The sequence below is a fragment of the Candida margitis genome, assembly GCF_024628925.1.
Source record: "Candida margitis strain CBS 14175 chromosome Unknown scaffold63, whole genome shotgun sequence".
Classification (NCBI taxonomy): Eukaryota; Fungi; Ascomycota; class Pichiomycetes; order Serinales; family Debaryomycetaceae; genus Lodderomyces; species Lodderomyces margitis.
Genome location: NW_026261819.1, coordinates 21187 through 43475, shown reverse-complemented (window position 1 = coordinate 43475; position 22289 = coordinate 21187). Strand labels below are relative to the sequence as shown.

The 22289-nt window shown below is 41.2% G+C and overlaps 7 protein-coding genes across 7 annotated transcripts; 5 read left to right on the top strand and 2 right to left on the bottom strand. All coding sequences in view use genetic code 12, as the record gives it.

The window, feature by feature from the left end:
• Positions 1-1172: 1172 nt before the first annotated feature.
• On the top strand, positions 1173-3938 carry OPT5 (Opt5p; the record flags this gene model as incomplete). Its single annotated transcript, XM_051815200.1, has 1 exon — positions 1173-3938. One exon carries the CDS (start codon positions 1173-1175, stop codon positions 3936-3938), a length of 2766 nt encoding a protein of 921 aa, XP_051671349.1.
• A 342-nt stretch (positions 3939-4280) lies between these two features.
• On the top strand, positions 4281-6371 carry CDC45 (DNA replication initiation factor; the record flags this gene model as incomplete). The annotated part of the gene is made up of 1 exon (XM_051815199.1): positions 4281-6371. The coding sequence occupies one exon, from the start codon at positions 4281-4283 to the stop codon at positions 6369-6371; it is 2091 nt and encodes a 696-aa protein (XP_051671348.1).
• Positions 6372-7753: 1382 nt separating this feature from the next.
• Positions 7754-9514, top strand: HGT16 (Hgt16p; the record flags this gene model as incomplete). Its single annotated transcript, XM_051815198.1, has 1 exon — positions 7754-9514. The coding sequence occupies one exon, from the start codon at positions 7754-7756 to the stop codon at positions 9512-9514; it is 1761 nt and encodes a 586-aa protein (XP_051671347.1).
• A 1122-nt stretch (positions 9515-10636) lies between these two features.
• CANMA_003060 (uncharacterized protein) lies at positions 10637-12316 on the top strand (the record flags this gene model as incomplete). Its single annotated transcript, XM_051815197.1, has 1 exon — positions 10637-12316. The coding sequence occupies one exon, from the start codon at positions 10637-10639 to the stop codon at positions 12314-12316; it is 1680 nt and encodes a 559-aa protein (XP_051671346.1).
• Positions 12317-12473: 157 nt separating this feature from the next.
• CANMA_003059 (lysophospholipase) lies at positions 12474-16706 on the top strand (the record flags this gene model as incomplete). Its single annotated transcript, XM_051815196.1, has 1 exon — positions 12474-16706. One exon carries the CDS (start codon positions 12474-12476, stop codon positions 16704-16706), a length of 4233 nt encoding a protein of 1410 aa, XP_051671345.1.
• A 56-nt stretch (positions 16707-16762) lies between these two features.
• On the bottom strand, positions 16763-19459 carry PIF1 (DNA helicase; the record flags this gene model as incomplete). The annotated part of the gene is made up of 1 exon (XM_051815195.1): positions 16763-19459. The coding sequence occupies one exon, from the start codon at positions 19457-19459 to the stop codon at positions 16763-16765; it is 2697 nt and encodes an 898-aa protein (XP_051671344.1).
• A 474-nt stretch (positions 19460-19933) lies between these two features.
• On the bottom strand, positions 19934-22273 carry CANMA_003057 (uncharacterized protein; the record flags this gene model as incomplete). The annotated part of the gene is made up of 1 exon (XM_051815194.1): positions 19934-22273. One exon carries the CDS (start codon positions 22271-22273, stop codon positions 19934-19936), a length of 2340 nt encoding a protein of 779 aa, XP_051671343.1.
• Positions 22274-22289: the final 16 nt, after the last annotated feature.

Sequence of the window (22289 nt, the reverse complement as noted above, 5' to 3'; positions counted from 1 at the left end):
CCGTGGCATATAGCTACTTAAAACTGTAATTGGTCGGATTAGCGACGTCTCTCACCAAGAAGATAACAATTATTTTTATTCAATCAAAATTTGCGCCCGCGCCCATTTTTTTACTTGGCTTTGTTTACGGCACCAAAACTTTTTATACATTTCCCGAACGCATGATTTGTGAAATTGTGAAAGAGGATTCGAATAAAGCGTTATTAGGGTGGTTTAAATTGGTTTCGGCTCTTGATTCTCCAATCTGCACATTGGAATGGCCACAACTAAGAATTCAAAATGTGGTCTCAAATTCGGGGTGGCACTTACTAATACCTTTGTAGAGCAAGAAAAATTGGGAAATAAATCACTCACGGCTTTTCACCGAGAGATAACAGACCATCTTTTGATACTACACACATGGCTTGAAAGCATTACTTTCCCCAGAGAGAGATAGGAAATTAAGCAACTATGCCAAGACGTTTGAAACCACACAAGGGAAATAATTCATTTCTGAAGCCGTATTACCAAATCTGGCTAACTTTATTTTTATTGATTGAGAAGAAGAAGAAAAAATAAAAGTCATTTGCGATTACTATACTGTCCAACGAGGTAACATTGTCGTGGTACTTTTATGAAAAACTTTCTTGCCAATGAAGTACACGCAAATAGAAGAAAACTTCGGTTATACAAAGATAACAAAAGTCACAGGGTTGTGGTTGCCTCTTATGCGTTGAATTGCCCCAGACTTCACGGACACCAATCTAGAAAATTCTCTCCGCTGAGATAATTTTCACGGTGAAACTTGTTCAGTTTCCTTCCTTTTCTTTTTTGAAAAAATATTTGTACCCATTGTTTCCAAGCAAAATGACATGGCGCCACAAAGTATATGGCATCGTGATATCACAACCACATTACTGTTATCAGATAGGTATATATTCTATAGTTTATTTTGATATTTTCTTGGGGGAAATATTTCTTGGTATAGCGTTGCAGTTTGTCACTAGTTTGGTAAGAACATCCACGACCCGGGGCCACCCTTACAAATCAGCAACACGTAAAGCATCTTTCGATATAAAATCAAGCCAAACCTTCCCTGTACTACCCTTTCCATTTTCCAAACCTTGTTTCCTCTCTACATTTGACAAAGTTGTGAGTCTTTATTTTGCACCCACTTTGAAAATACAACAACAATGTCAGAAAAGATTCATATTGCAGCAATCAAGTCGGTTCAGTCAGTAGACCACATCCTTGACGTTGCTGACCACGAGATTGACTTGCACGCTATCCAATCCCATGCCATCTCAGTTGGAGACGTGGGGACTTCACTTACCGAATTTCAAAAACGCTTGATTTTGAAAAGAATGAACTTGCATACCATCGTCGATCTCAGTAAATTATCACCAGTAGCTGTATTCATGATTGAAAAAATTGCCGGATTGACTGTGGATGAGTCGATTAAAATTGTGAAAGAAGCCATCATTGAACACGACGAAGATGTCAACATCCCAACTAAAGAGTATGACTTTTGGGAAGTTTTGGCTGAATATAGCGACCTGAACGTGAGCGACGAAGGCCCATCCAATTCCACAACTTCGTTAGACAAAGCAGCAAGCAACAAGGAGAAATGGGATGAGAAGCAAAAGGTTTCTGAAATATTCAACGCTGGAGAAACACACCTGGACGAGGAAGACCAAGACTTTGATTGCTTCAAGATTATCGACTACCCTCTTCAACTTAGATTAGAGGCGGCATTGATTGCATACTACTCACCCTATCCTGAAGTCAGAGCAGTCACCGAACCATACGACGACTCTTCCATCCCATGTGAAACATTCCGTGTGTACTTGCTTGGTATCATTTGGACGTGTTTGGGTACCTTCATTAACCAATTCTTTGCTGAAAGACAACCAACTATCACCTTGTCGTCAACTGTTGTTCAATTGTTCTTGTATCCTTCGGGAAAGCTTGCTGAAAGAATATTGCCCAAAAAGGTCATCAAGCTTGGAAAATGGCACATTGATTTGAATCCTGGCCCATGGAACCACAAGGAACAAATGTTGACCACAATCTTTTATAGTGTCTCCGGTGGGTTCTCCTACGTTAGTTATAACCTCCACGCCCAGAAAGTCGAGCGGTTCTACAACAATCAATGGGTCGATTTCGGATATCAAATATTGCTTACCATGGCCACTAATTATCTTGGTATTGGATTTGCTGGGCTCTTGAGAAGATTTGCCATTTACCCTCATAAAGCAATTTGGCCAACTATTTTACCAACCATGGCATTGAACAAAGCGCTTGTACAAACCGAAACCAAGGAAAAAATTCACGGTTGGACTTTGTCACGGTACAAATGGTTCTTTTTGGTTTTCGCATTTTCCTTCTGTTACAACTGGATCCCAACGTTTCTTTTCAATGCCTTGTCGTATTTCAACTGGCCAACTTGGATTGCTCCAACCAACCCTACTTTGGTTGCAATTACTGGAACTGCCTCAGGGTTGGGTCTCAACCCATGGCCAACATTTGATTGGAACATCTTGAACTTCAATGGCTGTTTGATATATCCCTTTTATGCTCAAGTTAGTCAATATATTGGCACACTTTTGGCATTCCTTGTTATCGTGGCCTTATGGTTTACCAACTACAAATGGACAGGTTTTGTTCCCATCAACTCCGCCTCCTTGTGGGATCGCTATGGCACAATATACTCGGTGGAGAACATAGTCAATGATGAGACCTTATTTGACCAAGAAAAATACAACTCGGTTGGACCCCCATACTATTCCGCTGCAAACTTGGTTGTGTATGGTGCCTTCATTGCCATCTACCCATTTTCGATCGTGTATGAAGTCTTTATGAATAGGAAACCAATTTGGTCGGCAATGAAGGGATTGACTCGTGGATTAAAACACTTTAGAGGGTCGGTCTATGAAGGGTTCACCGACCCACATACGATAATGATAAAAAAGTACAAGGAGGTCCCCGACTGGATCTTTGCTATAGTGTTGGTAATCTCAATTGCCTTGGCAATCATTTGCGTTCAAATCTATCCTGCGCAAACGCCTGTATGGGGGATCTTCTTTGCAGTTGGTATCAATTTCGTCTTTCTTATTCCATTGACGGCAATTTACTCCACCACTGGTTTTTCCTTTGGCTTGAACGTGTTGGTGCAATTGATTGTTGGATTCGCATTGCCAGGTAATGGTTTGGCTTTGATGTTTATCAAAGCCTTTGGGTACAACATCAATGGCCAGGCACAAAACTATATATCCGATCAAAAAATGAGTCATTATCTCAAGATTCCACCAAGAGCTGTTTTCAGAACTCAAATGCTTTCCATTTTGATTGCGTCATTCTTGGGTTTAGCCGTGCTCAATTTCCAAATTGCCAACATCCCCAACTACTGTGCCCCAAATAACACCCAGAAGTTCACATGTCCGGGAGCAACTGTGTTTTACAATGCCTCGATTTTGTGGGGTGTCATCGGCCCCAAAAAGGTGTTTGGTAGTTTGTATCCTATCTTGCAATGGTGTTTCTTGATTGGATTCTTGTTAGCCTTCCCATGCATAGCATTCAAAAAGTATGGTCCTAAAAAGTACACAAAGTATTTCCAACCAACGTTGATGGTCGGCGGTTTCCTATTCTATGCTCCATATAACTTGGCCTTCTACACCGGTGGGGTGTACATGTCCGTCTTGTTCATGTGGTTCTTAAAGAGCAGGTACTTGGCATGGTGGCAAAAGTACAACTTTGTCTTGTCGGGTGCTATGGATGCTGGGGTTGCTTTTAGCGCTATCATTATCTTCTTTGCAGTGCAATACAAGGAAGTTGATTTGGATTGGTGGGGCAATAATGTAATGTGGAGTGGAATTGAAGGAATGGGAGGCCAAGGCCGGTTGGATGCTGCTGACGCCCCTGAGGGTTACTTTGGATTGAGACCAAGCCAATGGCCATGAGGAAAATGTGTGTAGAGTTGTGTTATGCTATGTTTGTTATTTGAATATGGATCCTGTGACACTTGTATAAGGATGAATTATCAGCTTGATATCTTAGCATTATCTATGTCTACTATACCAGCGTAGTAGCAAAATGAAGCTAACCGTAGTAATGTCCCTAAGCACTATCAAATTTCATTTTCGCGCGTATATATAGTGCCTTTCTCTCTCTATCAAAGTTTTGTGTATCTTTTGCGGTCATTAGTAGACGCGTATTGAAAAAAAAAAGAATTTTTTGCTCAAGCGTAAACAAAAGTACAACCAAAGGCTCCATCTTTACGTTAATGAATCAACAAGAGACTCATGTACATCACACCCAACCAATATTTTTCAGCGTATAGAGACTTGAAACGAACTTCACTATCCCATTCAACATGCAAGCTAGTCATTTTTGTTTCTTGCTTGGATGTTGATTCACTATGTGCTGCCAAGATGTTTAGTTTGCTATTGAAGAAAGAGTTGATTCAATACCAACTACTTCCAGTGGTTGGATACAAAGACCTTAAACTGCATTATGATAGGTTAGATGGCGATGTGACTAATGTGGTGCTAATTGGATGTGGAGCCATGTTGGACATTGAAAACTTTTTGGAGGTTAATCCCGAGGAGTTGTTGGACAATAACGCTGACCAGCCAGAGGATGATCAAGACTTGAACGATGTAAGAGCAAACCAGTTCAAGAGGAAAATATATGTGATTGATGGGCACAGGCCTTGGAACTTGGACAATCTTTTTGGGTCCGAAGTTGTAGTATGTTTTGACGATGGATATGTCGATGGAACCTTGCTGGAGGAAAAGAAGGCTTATGAAGTGCTAATCTTGGAAGACGAGGAGGAAAATGAGTCAGGACCAGAATCGGACTCTTCTGATGATGAGCTTGAAGAAGAAACAGATGTCGATGTACCGTCAGAAGGCGAATTGGTCATCAGCTCCCAAGACTCAGAAGACACTGTCGCACGCAAGGGGAAACTACAAGACAGGTATTCAAAACAGCTCAAGAAACAAAGAAGACAAAAAAAATCGTTGAACGAGGATAGGTTGCAAAAATACTACAATCAGGGGTCGACTATAAGCACTGCCAATACAATCACGGTCTATGCGCTTCTTACAGCAATCGGTGAGACCAATTTGGAGAGTTTGTGGATTGCTATCATCGGTACATCATCCTTGGACAGCCACTACCCTGAGATATACGATAAGCTACAACCACTTCTTAAAGAGGAGGTGATGAGGTTAAACCCCGAGCACGAAAACACCAAGAAGAAAGCTGATCAAACGATATTACGTGTTGAACGAGACTACCATTTATTTCTACTACGGCACTGGACCTTGTACGATTCCTTTTTCTACTCAAGTCATGTGAATTCCAAATTGAACTTGTGGACAGATGAAGGGAAAAAGAGACTTCATAAGCTTTTTGCAAAGATGGGGGTTTCCTTGGCTGTTGCGCAGCAGAAGTGGCTCTACATGGATACCAAAGTGAAGCGACAATTGCCAATTATATTCCGACGCTACTTGCCAATCTACGGGCTCGAGGGGATTGTCAGGGAAGGGTTTATCAAGACATATGGATATACCGGTCTGCTTTCTGCGATGGAATGTGTTGAAGCCCTTAGTGCGCTACTCGAATTGGATGAAAAGTTTATCCAAGAAGCAACAAAGCTAAATGAGGAGGACAACAAGACTCTTGACAATGAAGAAGACAAGATAAGGAGGAGAATGGAGAGGAAGGAGAGCTCGTGGTTGAATAACTTTTGGTCCTCATGGGATGCATTAAATGTAACCAAGTCCTTAAAGACGAGTTCCAGCCAGTCATCACCATTTGCAAAATTAAAGGGAAGTGAGCTACTTTTTCGTGGGTTGGAGTATGCTAAGCAATTACAACAAATAACCTTCCGAACCGGTATGTCTTTGCTTGAGCGTAAAATGATTAAGAACTTGAAGCTTTATCGATTGTGTGTGTTGAATGACGGGGCTGTTCCTGATTTGGAGATATTCATTAACCCCTTGATGTTGTCAAAGTTAGGTTCTTGGTTGATTGAAAACTTGGCCGAGTTGGATTTCATTAATGGCAACCACTCCTTGAAGCCTTTAGTGGTGGCAAGTTTGGATGTGAGTAGTGACACTTATCTCGTTATTGGTCTTGCGCCAAGATACCCCCGTGGCATGAGCAATTCGGAAAAGGCTAAGTTGTTGCAAGAGCAATCCAACGATAAGATTACAGCTGAATCAATGACGACGCATTTGAATACATTCAGTGTGGCGTTCCAACAATTGTCCAACACCTCTGGAGCAAAAGTGCGGGTGGACAGTTTTGACAGTTCAATAATAGAAATTAGAAAAGATGATTTGGCGCCATTCTTGGAGAAGCTCACACTAAGTGGGCTCATATAGATGGATATAGCTTGACAAGATTTAATATTAGCACAGCCTTTTCTTTTATTTCTTGACCCGTACATTCTCTCCCCCATATAAGTCAGGTGAGAGTGCATCCCCCACGAAATATCCTGGATCCCCCACGCCCTTACCCAACAGATGTAATCTGCATCCCTTATCAAATAACGTTTCTGAAAATTTTAGTGCTCTTGGTCGTTAGTGATAGATCACTAACGTCACAAAAGCAATAAGGTTGAGGTGGATCGACATCAACCCCACACATTCGTCTAACCATTGAAAGTTTAATTTACAAACCAATTGAGGTAATTTCGGTTTGTAGATTTTATAGCCGAATAATGTTTTCCTTGCTGTGAATCGGTAGAAATACTCAGTAACACTTAATTCGAAAACTCCTTTGTTTTGACGCAATAGATTTCTTTATTGTTTCAAAATATTTTGTTTTTTTCGGAAAAACTTACAAGACTTTCGGAACAATTATTCGTTCAGTGAGTGGAGCCACTAGGACAACAACTTTTACAGTACACCACACCAATTGAGATTACAAGGCGGGTTCAAAAATAACCACTCAAAGGATAGTACACTTTACAGCAACTTTAAGTACCCCAGATAGTCTTTTGGTTAGGCTTTGGCTAAATGTGCACAAGCCCCCACGCGACCTCCACTCTTCCCCACCTTAAATTTGGGGGATCTTGCGAGTATTCTTCAGGACAATAGAAAAAAAAATAAAAAAAAAGGGAGAGAAAGAGAAGAAAACAATATGATATTATCACAAACTCGAAATTTTCGGGTATCCTGCTTAAGGATCTGATTGTACTGTGATTCTCTAGGGAGAAGAGATGGCTACATAGGGAAAGTTAAGGAAAGGGGGTAAGGAAGATGTCATTTCGAAGTCTAAGCTAATACATTATTATCTCTCTTTATTCTGATATGTGCTTGTCAAATGAAGCCTCTGAGTAGACCAGTAAGTAAACCACTCTGGGAAACGGCGGTTATGATATAATCGTACAGGCCTCTTTGTTTTTGCCAAGAATGTTTAGTGGCAGAAAAGAAATTTAACCAATTGTTAATTGTCGGACTAACAAAAACCAAAAGCCAACCAACAAACAAAACAGCATCACAAAATAGAAACATCATCACAAAAAAAAAAGTAGAAAACAAATTCATGCTCAATGCAATACACCACCACAAATCTCACCTGAGTAATGAATTTCACAAAATAAGGTTCCTATTGCTTTGCTACTACGATTAATAAGATTTGAATAATCCTCCCTCCATAATCAGCAAATGATATAAATAGTCCAGAAAAGTTTCTCACCTGGACATCAAATTAAGTCATTCATTTCTTAAGCTACATATACATTATAATACAGTAGCTAACAATGAGCAACGACGCTAGAAGTATACAAACTATAATGTCTGATGAGAAGTCGGACAAGGAATCAATGCATACGATAAACACTGTTCAGAGTGAGAAGAAGTCCAGGAACAGGTTCAAGATTAAAAACATCTTTGAAAAGGTTGAAGATAGGCCAACTCCACCACAGGTGTACAATTATAGGGTTTACTTGACTGCAGTCATGGCCTCGGCAGCAGCTATTATTATTGGCTACGATAGTGGGTTTATCGGTGGGACTGTTGCCTTGGACTCATTTAGAAAAGAGTTTGGCTTGGATGTTGCCCCTAATGAAGCTTACATCACGTCCAATGTTATATCGGTGTTTCATGTTGGCTGTTTCTTTGGTGCTTTGTTTTCGTATCCTGGATCGTACTACTTTGGAAGAAGAATCCCTTTAATTGCTGCTGCATTGTTAATCACTGTTGGTTCTGGTATTATGCTTGCGGCCAAAGATTCGGTAGGACTTGGACCTATATACGCAGGTAGAGTCTTGGCGGGCCTATCAGTTGGGTGCTCAACAAACTTGACGGTTGTGTACATTTCCGAAATATCGCCGCCGGCCATCAGAGGTCAGTTGACAGCAAGTTATGAGATTGGATGGAGAGTTGGTGATCTAGTTGGGTTCTGGATTAATTACGCTGTTGATACAAATATCCCTCTGGGCAGAAAACAATGGATGATTCCTTTTGCTATTCAATTGATCCCCAGTGGATTATTTTTGCTTGGAAGTATATTTATGAAGGAAAGTCCAAGGTGGTTGATGCAGGTTGGCAAATACGAACAAGCAATCAAGAATCTTACGTGGTTTAGACAATTACCAGAGACTGACGAGTATATCATCTATGAAATCAACCAGTGCAAAGAGAGCGTTGAAGAACAAAAAAACAAGGTTGGTTTGGGGATTATGGATCCATTTTATGAAGTTTTCTTCCACAACAAAAACTTGTTACATCGTTTATTCATCACAGTCATGTTGTTTCAGTTTTGCAACTTCATGGGAATTCAAGCCATCAACTACTATTCACCAAAGCTATTCAGTGGATTGGGCGTCAAAGGTGTCAATGCTTCGTTGTTCTCAACCGGTATGTTTGGTGTTGTCAAATTCTTTTGCACATTTTTCTACATCCTTGTTCTTGTGGATACTGTTGGTAGAAGACTTTCCTTTATGGTGTCTTCTGGGCTATGTTCAATTTGTTTCTGGTACATTGGCGCATACTTGAAGGTCAATGATCCAACTAAACCGGGAGTCCTGGCTGGTCCAGGCGGTAAAGCTGCTATAGGAATGATGTACATCTGGATTGCCTCTTTTATTTCTGCGTGGTCTGGTGGTCCTTTTGTTGTTGGAAGTGAAGTCTTTGATCAAAACATTAGGTCTTTTGTCCAAGCAATCAATGCTGCTTCATCCTGGGTAGCTATTTTTGTCATGTCTAGGTGGACACAACAAATGATCAAGAGCATGTCCTATGGAATCTACTTCTTCTTTGCTGCATTAGCTTTGGCATCCATTCCATTTGTGTATTTCTTTTTGCCAGAAACCATGGGTATTGCTTTAGAAGATATGGATAAATTGTTCAACAGAAAGATCCCAGCTAGAAAAGCTCACAAGATTGTGTTGAATAGTGTCAAGAATGAGAACCAAGAGATCTTTCTTGAGAACCATGAACATGGATTGTTCAAAATGGACACTAACAAACCCGAGACGGAGAACGTGGAAAATCTTTTTGAGAGGCAGGACAGGGTGTAAGCATTCGGCTTTTAGATTCTATTAATTGAACAATGGAATAAGGGAAGTATATAGGGAAGTAAGAGTTAGGAATAAAGGAAATCAGAGTTACGAATTAGTTTAATTGCTCATGTATTTTAGTTCTTAAGCATATACGCTGAGCGCTTTTGTGCTATTTTATATACACGCTTTAGTTATGATTTTTAGTTTCAATTAGTCATACAACTCATGCTCTAAGGAATCATTGAAGGAAGACAAGCCAGGGATTAGTTTAGCAAGGAGTTTTACTTTAGTTTAAAAAGTGACTCACCCATTTCTAAACAAAGTGTACTTTTTGAATTTTCTATAAATACCATTGAAATGACTTTCCTGGAGGAAGCTCTGGCCCAGATGTCAATTGCAACAATTTGAGATAACAATGTCATTGAAAAAAGTAGAGTCGAGCAACGTCTCAGTCAGATCATCTACGTCAACCTTATCTTCTGTCAAACTGACGCTAGGGCGCTTGAAGAAGAGAATGAACAGACAGAAAGACACAGAGCAAACTGCAAAGCAGACAGAAACACAACATGAGAGTAAAAAAGAACCATCAACTATGAGCTCAATCACAGTACCCCTATCGTTAAAGTGATTTTCGGGTGTGGCTGCTACTAATGGTTGAGTCAGAAGTTGCTCCACTCATTTCGGATTAATTAGATTTCTGCTGTTTATGACACTAAATTACATGACTGATTTTATTTGAGCCTAAGTGTAGCAATTAAGCATCTCTATTCCCTCTACCATACTCTTGTCTTATTGCTTCGTTGCATTCTGCACCCTTTTCACATACAATGCATGAGAAGGATTGGTTACAGACAATATCCCGCTGCTGAAACTACAAAGGAGCTACCAATTTGTTGACCCAAAGGCCATCTTCACCACTAGCAATGACCCCTTAAACTGATAAGTTGAATTCGTTCCTACATCAAACTGCCTCAGTTAAATACCTCTTCCCACGTTTCTCCGCAACCGGCTTGAAGCGAGGTTCCTTTTGTGTAATAATTAATATCCAACATGAATTTTCTGTCAACCTTTCCATATTTTCTAAGTTGCGAGAAATTAATTTCATATATCACATTGCTACTCCTCTAATCACAGCAAAAAATGTCAAACGGAAACCATATTGACGAGTCATCTGACAATGACCAAGAGTCCATTCTCGAATTCGAGAGATTGGAATCTACCTTACCACCAGCTTTGAGAAGATCGGCATCTTCCTTGTTGGAAGCCATTCATTCAACCCCTGTGCCTAATGTAGCAAGTCAAAGCAATGCTCACATTCAACAGGACCACGCAATTAGATCACCACAACCACATCATCCAAGAGAATTGGTAACTCCCTCAGGTACCCCTTCTTACCAACCAATTCCAGGTAGGAATGCAACAGCTACACCCAATTTGAAAAACGAAAGCTACAGAAAGACCCTCATTAGCAGATTGTCCAAATCGGAAAATGGAAGGGAATCATCGCCCATTCCGTTGCCAAAACCAAAGTTTGACGAAAACATTTTCAAACCGGCTATGAACTCTAAAAACTCATCCACCGGGGTGCTTTGGGCAACCGAGAGAGCAGCAGAATACGGATACGACTCTGAGAATGTCGGAGATTGGGCAAATCTAGGTCAGGGTGCCCCAGAACATGGAGATACAGTTCCTGGTTCTTTTCCAAGACCAAAGACTATCAATGTCCCAGATTGCTCGAGGGAATATGCCCCAACAGCAGGTATCAAGGAATTGAGGGAGGCAGTGGCCAACTATTACAATGAAACATACAGAAGTAAAAAGGCCAGCAAATATACATACAAGAATGTCTGTGTTGTTCCTGGTGGTAGAGCTGGATTGACAAGGATTGCATCAATCATTAGCGACTGCTACTTGTCGTTCTTCTTACCAGATTACACGGCGTATGCTGAAATGTTGTCATTATTCAAGAACTTCTCTCCAATTCCAGTTCCATTGAAGGAAGCTGACAATTATGAAATTCACTTGAAAATGATAAAAGAGGAATTGACAAGAGGTGTTAGTGCGTTATTGACTTCAAATCCAAGGAACCCTACTGGTCATTGTATGAAGCTGGAACAGTTACATCAGCTTCATAATATGTGCCGTGAAAAATGTTTGTTGATTATGGATGAATTTTACTCCCACTATTACTACGATGGTGGCTGCGATGGTTCTTCAATCAGTTCTGCCGAGTTTGTTGAAGACGTGAATCATGATCCAGTGTTGATTTTAAACGGATTGACAAAGGCATTTAGATTGCCCGGATGGAGAATTTGCTGGATTTTAGGCCCAGAGGATTACATTAGCGCCTTATCGTCAGCTGGATCCTTCTTGGACGGTGGTTCAAATGCTCCTTTCCAATATGTAGCTGTTGACTTTTTGCAACCCCTCAAGGTCAAACAAGAAATGAAAGCATTGCAATTACACTTTAAGATGAAAAGAGACTATATCATTGGAAGATTAGCCAAGATGGGCTTTAAATTCACCGAAAAGACCACTCCAAATTCGACATTTTATCTTTGGCTCAACTTGTCACACTTGCCCGGAAAGCTTAGCAACTGTTTAGGATTTTTCCACGAGTGTTTGCATGAGAAAGTTATTGTCGTTCCTGGGTTCTTCTTTTTGATTAATCCACAGAACTTGAGCAATTTGGAGGAAGTCATTTGGTACAATTATGTGAGAATCAGTTATGGACCCGAACTTCATCACTTGGAAAAAGGAATGGATGGCATAGAGCAAATCTTGTACAGATTTGGGTGCTTACCATACGAGTTGAAGTAGATTTGTGTAGCAGATTTTTGACAAGATGTCTTGTGACAGGTTTTTATTCCGTCGGTAGCGCATTATTTCTACACTTTTTTTTTTTTTAATTCACAAAATCTCTCTCTCTATTTGGAGACAATTAGACACCCGCCCCACCCTCGAGATATAGAACAGCATGAGTGATGCTACAACTTTCACAGGTCTACTATCCAGCCAAAAGACTATAGGCGTAACACACAGTGAGGGGCATGATGATGATGTGTCTCCGTTTATGCAGTTCCTCAACATGACTGGACTATTGAAAATACCGAAACTTATCGTTCACCTTCTTGCCATGAATTTTGAAATCAGTTTGCATATATCATCTATTCTTACAACGATTGCAGCAATTGCTGTGGTAGTACTACTAGTTATACGGTACAAGTACCTTACCGGATACTCAAAAGATCTTGATAAGAAGAACCTCCCCAGCTTGAAAGGCTCATCCCTGCGAAATCAGGGGCCCGATAAGGCGCAAAAATCGGCTAGTCTATTTGTCGAAAAGAGAAAGGAGGAGAAATCAAGTAATTACCTCGACGAGTTCCTCTCAGCAATTAAAGTGTTTGGGTACTTGGACAAGGCGGTGTTTCATGAGTTGACCAAAAGCATGACTACACAGAAGTTGTCGAGTGAGGAAGTATTGTGCCTTGATGAAAAGATTGGATTTCTGATCGTTGTTGAAGGCACTGCCCAGGTGTACACCAAGATATCGAAAAAGAGTTCGTTGACGGGCTATCGCGGCAGTAACAATGGAGATAGTCCCGAAGACGAAGATGAAGACGAGGATATTCAGCATTTTGACGACTACGAAACGAATGGCGATTTTTTCAAACTTGGAGATCAAAACTACCAACTTTTAAATGAGGTCAAAAGTGGCGCACCCTTAAGCTCCTTGATATCGACTTTGGAGCTTTTCAAGCCACATAAGAGAGGAGGTTCCATTATGTCACCAAACGGGCCTGTACTCACACCGAACGAGGACTTTAAAAATGGTGTTGCATTGAATCTAGATTACATAGGCAAACCGACTGCAACCGTCAAGGATAGGGGTTATGAAGAGGAAGAGGAAGAGGATAACAAGGACTACCCTGATATTATTGTGCGTCCGAAAAAGAAAAGGCATACAGACACAATGACAATTGCCATTATTCCACACTCCGCTTTTGAACGAGTTCAAATGAAGTATCCCAAAGCCACCTCGCACATTGTAATGATGGTGTTGACAAGATTGTACAAGGTGACCATGAATACGATTCACAATTATTTGGGATTGACAGGAGAAATCTTCAAAGTTGAGATCGAGTTGAATAAGTCAATGAACTTGGGGTTGCCAAGTTACTTGGTGGACGGGCTTGTGGAGAGGTTGAAGCAAGGTAGCAATCGGTCTAAGAAACGCCCCAAGCACCATAGACGGAGCCCGTTGGAAAGAACATCTTCACGGTACGTGTTGCTAAACTCTAAAATCAAGAGCAATAATCCAGGTGATTTGTTGTCTTCAGTGCCGATCTCTCGTGATGATCCCAACCAGAGAGCCCTGAAATCGTCATTAACCCTGTTGATGGATGAGAGCAAAAGAATCAACTTTACCGATAATATAGAGGAGACCGAAGAAAACTCATTGAGGATTGCCATCATTGAGAATATATTCAATTTTGTTGGCATTGACAACGAAGCAAACAATGTATACGAGCAAAATCCGTTCCAGAGCTTGAATTCATCAGCCAGTAGCTCAGTCGTGGCGTTAAACAGCTTATCAGGCGGCTCTACTCCAAATGCCATGTATCACAGTGTTTTAAAGTTTGACCACAATGAAAACCTCATGAATACTATTAACTTGAACCAGCTTCGTAAAAAATTGTCACCACCAACCAGTCGACCATCATTTCAAAAGTCGACCAAGCGAAGAATATTACCCAGCGAGATGAACATTAAGGACGCTTTTGCCAAGGTATTGGAGTTGAAGTACATCGAACCTGACACTACCGTTGTGCAGCAAGATTCCGTATCATGCGGACTATTCTACGTCATTGACGGGTCATTGGAGGTGCACTATAAGGATTCCGAGAAGTATGCCCAACACACAACTTCAAAGTATGTGTACTCTGTTACTCCAGGAGGTGTTGCTGGCTACTTGTCGTGCGTGGTTGGGTTTCGTTCGTTAGTTTCGATAAAAACACCCAAAAAATCTGGTGCAGTCGTTGCGTTTATAGCAAAGAACGACTATAACCAGTTGCTTGATAAGTATTACTTTTTGCAATTGCCTGTTGCCATCAAGTTGAAAAATCTATTGCCAAAGGAAATTTTAACCATTGATTATGCCCTTGAATGGTGTCACATCCCGGCTGGTAATGTTTTATGTTCACAAGGCGACTTGGCAAACGGATTCCACGTGGTCCTCAGTGGTCGTTTCAGAGTAGTTAAGCGGACCGAAAAGAAGGGATCGGAGAAAGAAGACGTGGAGGTGTTGGGTGAGTATGGGCATGGAGAGTCCATAGGTGAAGTGGAAGTGTTGACCGCTTCGAGAAGAACCAACTCACTCATTGCTGTGAGAGACTCGGAAACAGCTAGAATTCCAAGAGCATTGTTTGAGCTACTTTCATTCCAGAATCCCGCGATTATGGTCAAAGTGTCCCGTTTGGTGGCATCGAAAGTACTATCATCAGAAAAAAATATTGTCCAGAGCTCACACAACTTTATAACGTCTTCAAGCAGTGAAAACTTTGCTTCTGCTGAGTACAAGACCATCACGATCTTACCTACAGTATCAGGATTACCGGTTAGAGAGTTTGCTGATAAGTTGGTCCATGCATTGAAGGCCATTGGCCGTAATGTGATTGCTTTGGACCAGGCTCTGACTTTAACGCATTTGGGAAGGCACGCTTTTGATGAAAGTTTAGCACGTTTGAAATTGTCCGGGTACTTTGCCTATTTGGAGGAAGAGTACGAGACTATTGTTTATGTCTGCGACTCACCAGTTCAATCGAACTGGACATCAGCTTGTATATCTCAAGGTGACTGTATTTTGTTGTTGGCAGATGCTGATGATGAAACCACAGCTACTTCCATTGGAGAATACGAACAGTTGTTGATTAAATTGAAAACAACAGCGCGAACTGACTTGTGTTTGATTCATCCAGACAAGTATGTCGTTTCTGGATCCACTAGCCAGTGGCTAAAGAATAGAGTCTGGGTGCAGGGTCACCACCACGTCCAAATGAGCTTGGATAAGCATAACGAATCGATTGGCCCAAGCAAGAAATCATTTATCAGTGACTTGGCTGCAAAGTTTTCTCAAAACAATCTAATAATCTCCAAATTTGAAGAGGCCACAACCAAAGCTTTTAAGCGCATGCGTCGAGACCACCACGAAGATATCACCTTAAAGTCCCACAAGAACGATTTTCTACGTCTCGCCAGGATTTTGTCAAATGAAGCTGTCGGATTAGTCTTGGGAGGAGGAGGCTCAAGAGGTATTGCCCACGTTGGTGTTGTTACTGCTTTAGAGAGACACGGTATTCCTGTTGACTTGATTGGTGGAACATCTATTGGATCTTTCGTTGGGGGTTTGTATGCAAGAGACTATAACAATGTTTCCATTTACGGCCGCGCCAAGAAGTTTTCAAAAAGGGTTGCGTCTTTGTGGAGAATGGCGTTTGACTTGACGTACCCCGTCACATCGTACATCACAGGTTACGAGTTTAACAGAGGTATATGGAAGGTGTTTGGATTTGTAGAAATTGAGGATTTCTGGCTCAAGTACTTTTGCAATTCGACAAACATTACAAACTCAACCATGGATATACATGAATCTGGCTATGCTTGGAGATTTATCAGGGCATCCATGTCTTTGGCGGGATTGCTTCCGCCAATAGCGTTCAAAGGGTGTATGCTTTTGGACGGTGGATACTTGGATAATTTGCCGGTGATGGAGATGAAGCGCCGTGGAGCTAAACATATAATTGCAGTTGACGTGGGATCGGCCGATGATCGAACTCCAATGGACTACGGTGACACGTTGAGTGGATTTTGGGTTCTTTTCAACAAATGGAATCCATTTTCCAAACACCCCAATGTACCGAATATGATGGACATTCAAATGAGACTAGCCTACGTAGCCAGTGTCAATGCTTTGGAGGAGGCGAAAAGGGCTCCAGGAGTGTACTACTTACGACCACCTATTGACAATTATGCTACCTTGGACTTTGGGAAATTTGATGAGATTTATCAAGTTGGACTAGGGTATGCTGACAAGGTGTTTACCGAGTGGGAGAGCAAGAATAAATTGCCTGAGATTGCCGGATTTGTCAACAAGGATAAGATGCAAAGCCTTGGAGAGAGGAAAATCATGTATAGAAGAAATTCCATTTAGATTAGAGCATAAAGTTAAATAAGAAATGCATTGCATACTCCGTCTATATATACTTTCTACTTTAGAGTCAGGTTGGAGGCAAAATTAAGCTTTTGCTGTCCGGTTGGGTGGCTCTTGTTGATATCATCCAATGATTTGTAAAACTCAACCACTTTTGGGTGCGACCGTACCTTGTGCTCATTAAAGTTTAGAACCTGGAGGCCCTCCCGCGAAGTTGCTCGTGATAATGCAACGTAAGACTGTCCTGTTTCAAAGACACTCTTCAAATCCACCTTGACACGAGACAAAGTCTGGCCTTGAGATTTATGTATGGACAAAGACCACGCCAACATTAGCGGGAACTGCACACGGGATACAAGTACGTGTCCATCCTCATCTTCCACTGTCCACTGTTCAGGTTCAACAAGCACCGTCCTGCTATTAACCCCATCAGGCGATAGAAACTTTACCAATGGAAACTTTCTGTTTTTGAAATCACCCAACAAATCGTTGTTTAGTTCAGATTTCCTGTCATCCGTTTGCTTACCATCATGCGTAATTACACTTTGCGTTAAAGTACCTGTTGTTAAACCTACACTTGTGTCAGGATCGTTGAATATGAAATCCTTCAACTTACCCTCTTCATCAACATGATCACCATCCTTGAAAGCTTTCATGTAAGTATCCTTGTCCACAAAATCAACAACTGTACCCAAGGAACCATTGACTAAAGTTTCGTCAAAGTTTTTGACACACATTACCTGGGCATCTTTTTTCAAGAGAAGATCTTGTGGAGCCAAAAAGTTCAGAAGCAATGATGACTTTTGTGGTTCTTGTAGAGAGCCAGAATCAATTGCACGGTAGCTAACAGTTTCACCAGGTAAAGCATTCAAACGGCGCTTATTAGCCCTTTCAACTTCGTTTCTTGTGGCAAATAGTTCCGCAGGCAGGATACCAGCAGGACATTCCAACGGTCTTGACAATCTTCTAAATTCTTGAATAGTTCTTTCCGAGATTCTCCCGTCTCTCATTTCGTTCAACATGTTGATGAAAACTTGATCTCCTTTTTGTCTAAATATTTCCTTTAAGATGATCGTCTCTTGAATCGTTTCGTTCCAAGCCAAACTTTCGAATGAAAAAAAAGCCTCAACATCATCTCTTGTGTCTCCTTCAGCATTGATTTTCTTCATTACTGGAGGGAGTTGATAAAAGTCTCCACAAGCCACCAACTGGATTCCACCAAATGGGGCATTGTTTTTTCTCAATCTTTTGGCTATTTCATTCAACTTGTCCAACAACTCACCATCAACCATGGAGACTTCATCTATAATCAAGACCTTCGTCTCTCTCCAGCGCCCGTGCGCTTTCTTGTTGCGTTTGATTTTTTTGATTAAATTGTCAACAGTTCCGGTTCCTAATCCTATAGCACCAAAACTGTGCAACGTGATTCCACCAATATTGCAAGCAGCCAAACCGGTCGATGCAGTTACTGCGACTCCAGTAGGATACTTTCGCCTCAATGCCTTGATAATAGATCGAAGCAAAACAGATTTCCCAGTTCCTGCAGACCCAGTGTAGAATAACGAAACACCATAAAGGACTTTTTGAAGTACAATCTCTTGCTCTTTAGATAATATTATGGGTTGAACGACTTTCCTTGATTGTTCAGCTTCTGGCATTTTGCTCTTCTCCACGGATGGCCTCTGGGTTGCTAGAAGGATGGTGTGATGATCTGCTGGGTATTTGCTTGGACGCTCCAACTGGGGAACTGTTGAGTAGTTTCGGGCTCGTGGTATTGCAGATCTCTCCTCTTTATAAGCATATGATAAAGGCTTAGACGATGGCGGTATAAATACGTCGTCTGGAGACTTTTGTTCACTTTTGTGCGGCAAGTTTACCACTGGGAAACTGTTTGCAGGCAGTCCCATTGTGGGGGAGGATTTGGGTTCTGATGCGTTTGTAGGGGAGCTTTTCGGCGGTGATGATGTTATTATGAACTTGCAGACTCCACTCCTAGATGGCGCTTTTACCGCTTGCGTTTGCGTTTCCGTTTGGGTTTGTGTTTGGGTTTGCGTTTGTGTTTGCGGTGCGTTAGTTCTCTTGGGCTCTGGTGGCAGACATGACGATGATGCCAGTCTTTTGAAAGATGACTCTCGTTTAGCTTGTGAAGGGGGCTCCTTTTTGGGGGATTGTTGTTGTAGCTCTGCATTGTCTATCAAGGCCATTACCTCGTCATCGTTCTCGCTAAATTCAAACGCGTCACTATCGGATAAGCTTTCAGTGAAACTATTTATTTCAAAATCTTCAACGTTCTTATTCGCCACGTCTGGAACCGCGTTTGGGGGTTGTATTTGGTGTTCACTGCTTGGTTGGTACTGCAATATGCTTCCAAGGTCGGAGATGTCGCTAAATTCAAATGACTCTTGTATTTCCTCTTTTGCTTGATGAGTTTCACGCGCTTGCGAATCGATTACTATAACCTCTCTCTGTGGAGCAGATGGTTCGGTCTTTCGCAGTGCCGGTAGGCTGTCGGTGAACTCAAATGACTCGTCGAAATCATCTTCGTTCACGTCGTTCACAACTTCACTTTGGGGAGCAATAGGGTCTGGGACGTAGTTCATTGCCATAACATCTATATAGGCACCATCATTGTCACCTTGATCTGTTTTTGTATTTACCAGGCCATTTTCCCCAGTGCTTTCATCGTCAAACGAATCGTCAACGTCAATTCCATCCAACACCTTCTTGTTGCCAGAAGCACGGACGTCAGCCATAGGGCTCTGGGGGTAGCTTTGGCTGAGTATGGAACCTCTTGATTTGTGAAACAATGCTTTATTTATTTTAATCTGTGCTGTGTACGCGTGTATATATCGTGGTATGACTTTTGTTCTACTTATTCGTAAAGTTGTCGATATTCTTCTCATGTACTGTTAGTTTCTCCTCTAATGCGATAGCCTCATGCGGTCTTTATCTTCAGCTGAGATGGGCTTGTGGTTTTGTCAGTTGCTTTGGAGATTCTCGAATCTGAAACCGATCTTAAACTATTTTGGATTTTTGTTGTGATAAAAATTTGGTCGCGTAATGTTTCACCAAAGGCGCACTGGCTCTTCTGGATAACGAGAGAGTACATTACATCAAAATTGTCGAGGAGGAGAAACGTCCCAACTGTTCTCGGACATCCCCGCTGGATTTCTAAGATCCATTACATCTACAAAAGACAAATTGTGTATTGAAATCCTACTTTGTCACTATTTATTTGCACCTATTGCCCAACCTAATCCGGAGACAAACAAATTAGAGATCTTTTCACCCGCCTTGTCTGGAAGCCTAGCTATATTCCGTTCAACCTGGCTAAGTGGTGGTCCATTGTAATCATTCTTTGGCTCGAAACCAGCAATTTTGAGCACATCAGTAGTCAGAAACTCTTTCTCGATTTTTTCGTTAAGCTTATTCCACTGGTCCAAGATTATCTTAACATGGCCGTCACAATCAATCTTTTCCAAAGTCCGCGACAAGACTTCTCTTTGCTTTATTAAAGTTTCCAAGCGGTTAGATTCAGAATCATCATCTGCCCAATTTGGCGACACGTACTTTCCCACTTGGTAGAAAGTTAGCCAGAATTCTTCAATGTTTGGAGACTTTGCAAAATGATCGATCAACTCCATACTTTGTTTATATGCGTATTGAAAGTTATTATCAATAAGTGCACTCTCAATGCAAGCACTTTTCAATCGATTGAAACATCCACTCGTATCAGACTTCTCGCCATCCTCTTCATTGAAATACAACAACAAGTCGTTTAAAATACGAAATAGCTTTTCAAACGCAAGATATGATTTCGGGTTATGCTCGAGGATCACCATTATCAACTGTATACACTTTTGTTCGTATCCTTGGTTACTGTCAGCTGAAAATTGTAGCAAATCCTTTGGCGTGAAGGGTTTCTTCTTATCATAAACCAATTTAAAGTTTTTCATGGAATTCATGGCCCGGAATAGATGCTTAAAGCGAACCATGCCTTTGTGGCTCTTTTCATTCAATCCATCAGAACGTGATAGCTTTTGAAGAAACTCGAGAAGTTGCTTAGCGTGGTGCAACGAGCCAATACTCTCATTAAAGTTGGTCGCCTGATTTAGCCTATCCCAAAATGTCTCAAAGACCAAGTCGTAAAGCTCTTGTCTAGTCAATTGGAAGTACTCTTCCTCAAAGAGAGTGTCGATAACCTGATACAAGTTTGCAGACAATAGTCTTTCTAATAGCACCGAATCGACGGCAGGCTTTTGTTCCGAGGTTATAAACTCATTCTCAAAGACACGTACCAAGTGTATCAACTGTTCCCAATTTGAAGCGGATATACTTGACGTGATAACAGTCACCTCCTTCTGAAAGTCCACTGTGCCAATGCCAAACTTGTACTGGAGGTACTTTTCCAATGTAAGCTTATTTAACGGGTACAATCTTTGACAAATTTTCAATGCTTGACTCAAGAATTCCGTTTGGCTTGGATCGAACAATGGGGACAAGGGATTGCTGTCATGTAAAAATGCTTCAAATTTGTCAAAATGCAATATTTCCTTGAGATTGAGGTCGGGCGTAGGAGAACTATGGGTGGGGAAATAAGACAACGTTTCAATAATAATGTCATAAATCTTTGTCAACTCAATCGAGGAAACCGTTGACGATTCGCCGTTAAAAGCGTAATAGTAACACGATGCAAGGTACTCCTTGGTGATGTCATCCAATTTTGACAGGTCTACCTTCTCAGTTAGCAACTTTATTGTCTCATGCCAAAGCTCATATTTCCTAAACACGGACCCTTTATGCTCTTCATGAAACATCCAGTCTTTCAAAATGGTCAAATCAAAATCAAAATACTCCAAAAGTGGTAGTATTGTCGATTTGAACCAAGTCCCGATTCCTCTAATTTCATTCGAACTTAATGGAGCAATAAAGATACCAAATTTGGCGCTTAGAGTTCTTGCTCTCAAGTAATCTTGAAATGACGCATGGGTAGATTGATAGACCATACCATAGTGAATCCAGTAGTAACCATAAGGTCTTATTATTCCCTTATACCACCTTCGAAGTTCATCAAAATGGGCATTTTCGAAAAGGCCATCGATTTCGTCAACGACATTATGAAACTGGCTCAAGTGTAATGTTTTTGCCTGGAGGAAATGAAGCAAGTTTTCGGTGTTGGATAAGTTGCTGCTGTAGTTGAAACCTAGAGACTGGGCTCTTGCATTTATGTCGTGCAATAAATCATTTGCTGTAGCTATGAGTGATGTTTCATTCGGTATGGCGAAGAATTCGTTAAATGTCACTTCTTCAACTGGCTCAGAATCGCTTAAAATGAGCTCCGCTAGGTTGTAGATGGATGGATATGGTATTGTTCCTGGATATGTGTTCACTAGCAATATATTCAAAAGATTGTGTGTGGTGTTGTAGTAAGGTTTGCTTTTTGAAGTGGCCGCTTTGACAATATTTAGTTGATCAGCCAATTGATCTTCCGAATAAGATACAAACAGCTTCACTGTAGACACGTATAATTGTGCGTCCTGTTGTGGATCAAGTGTACTACTATTCATTCTGATATCTATTGCT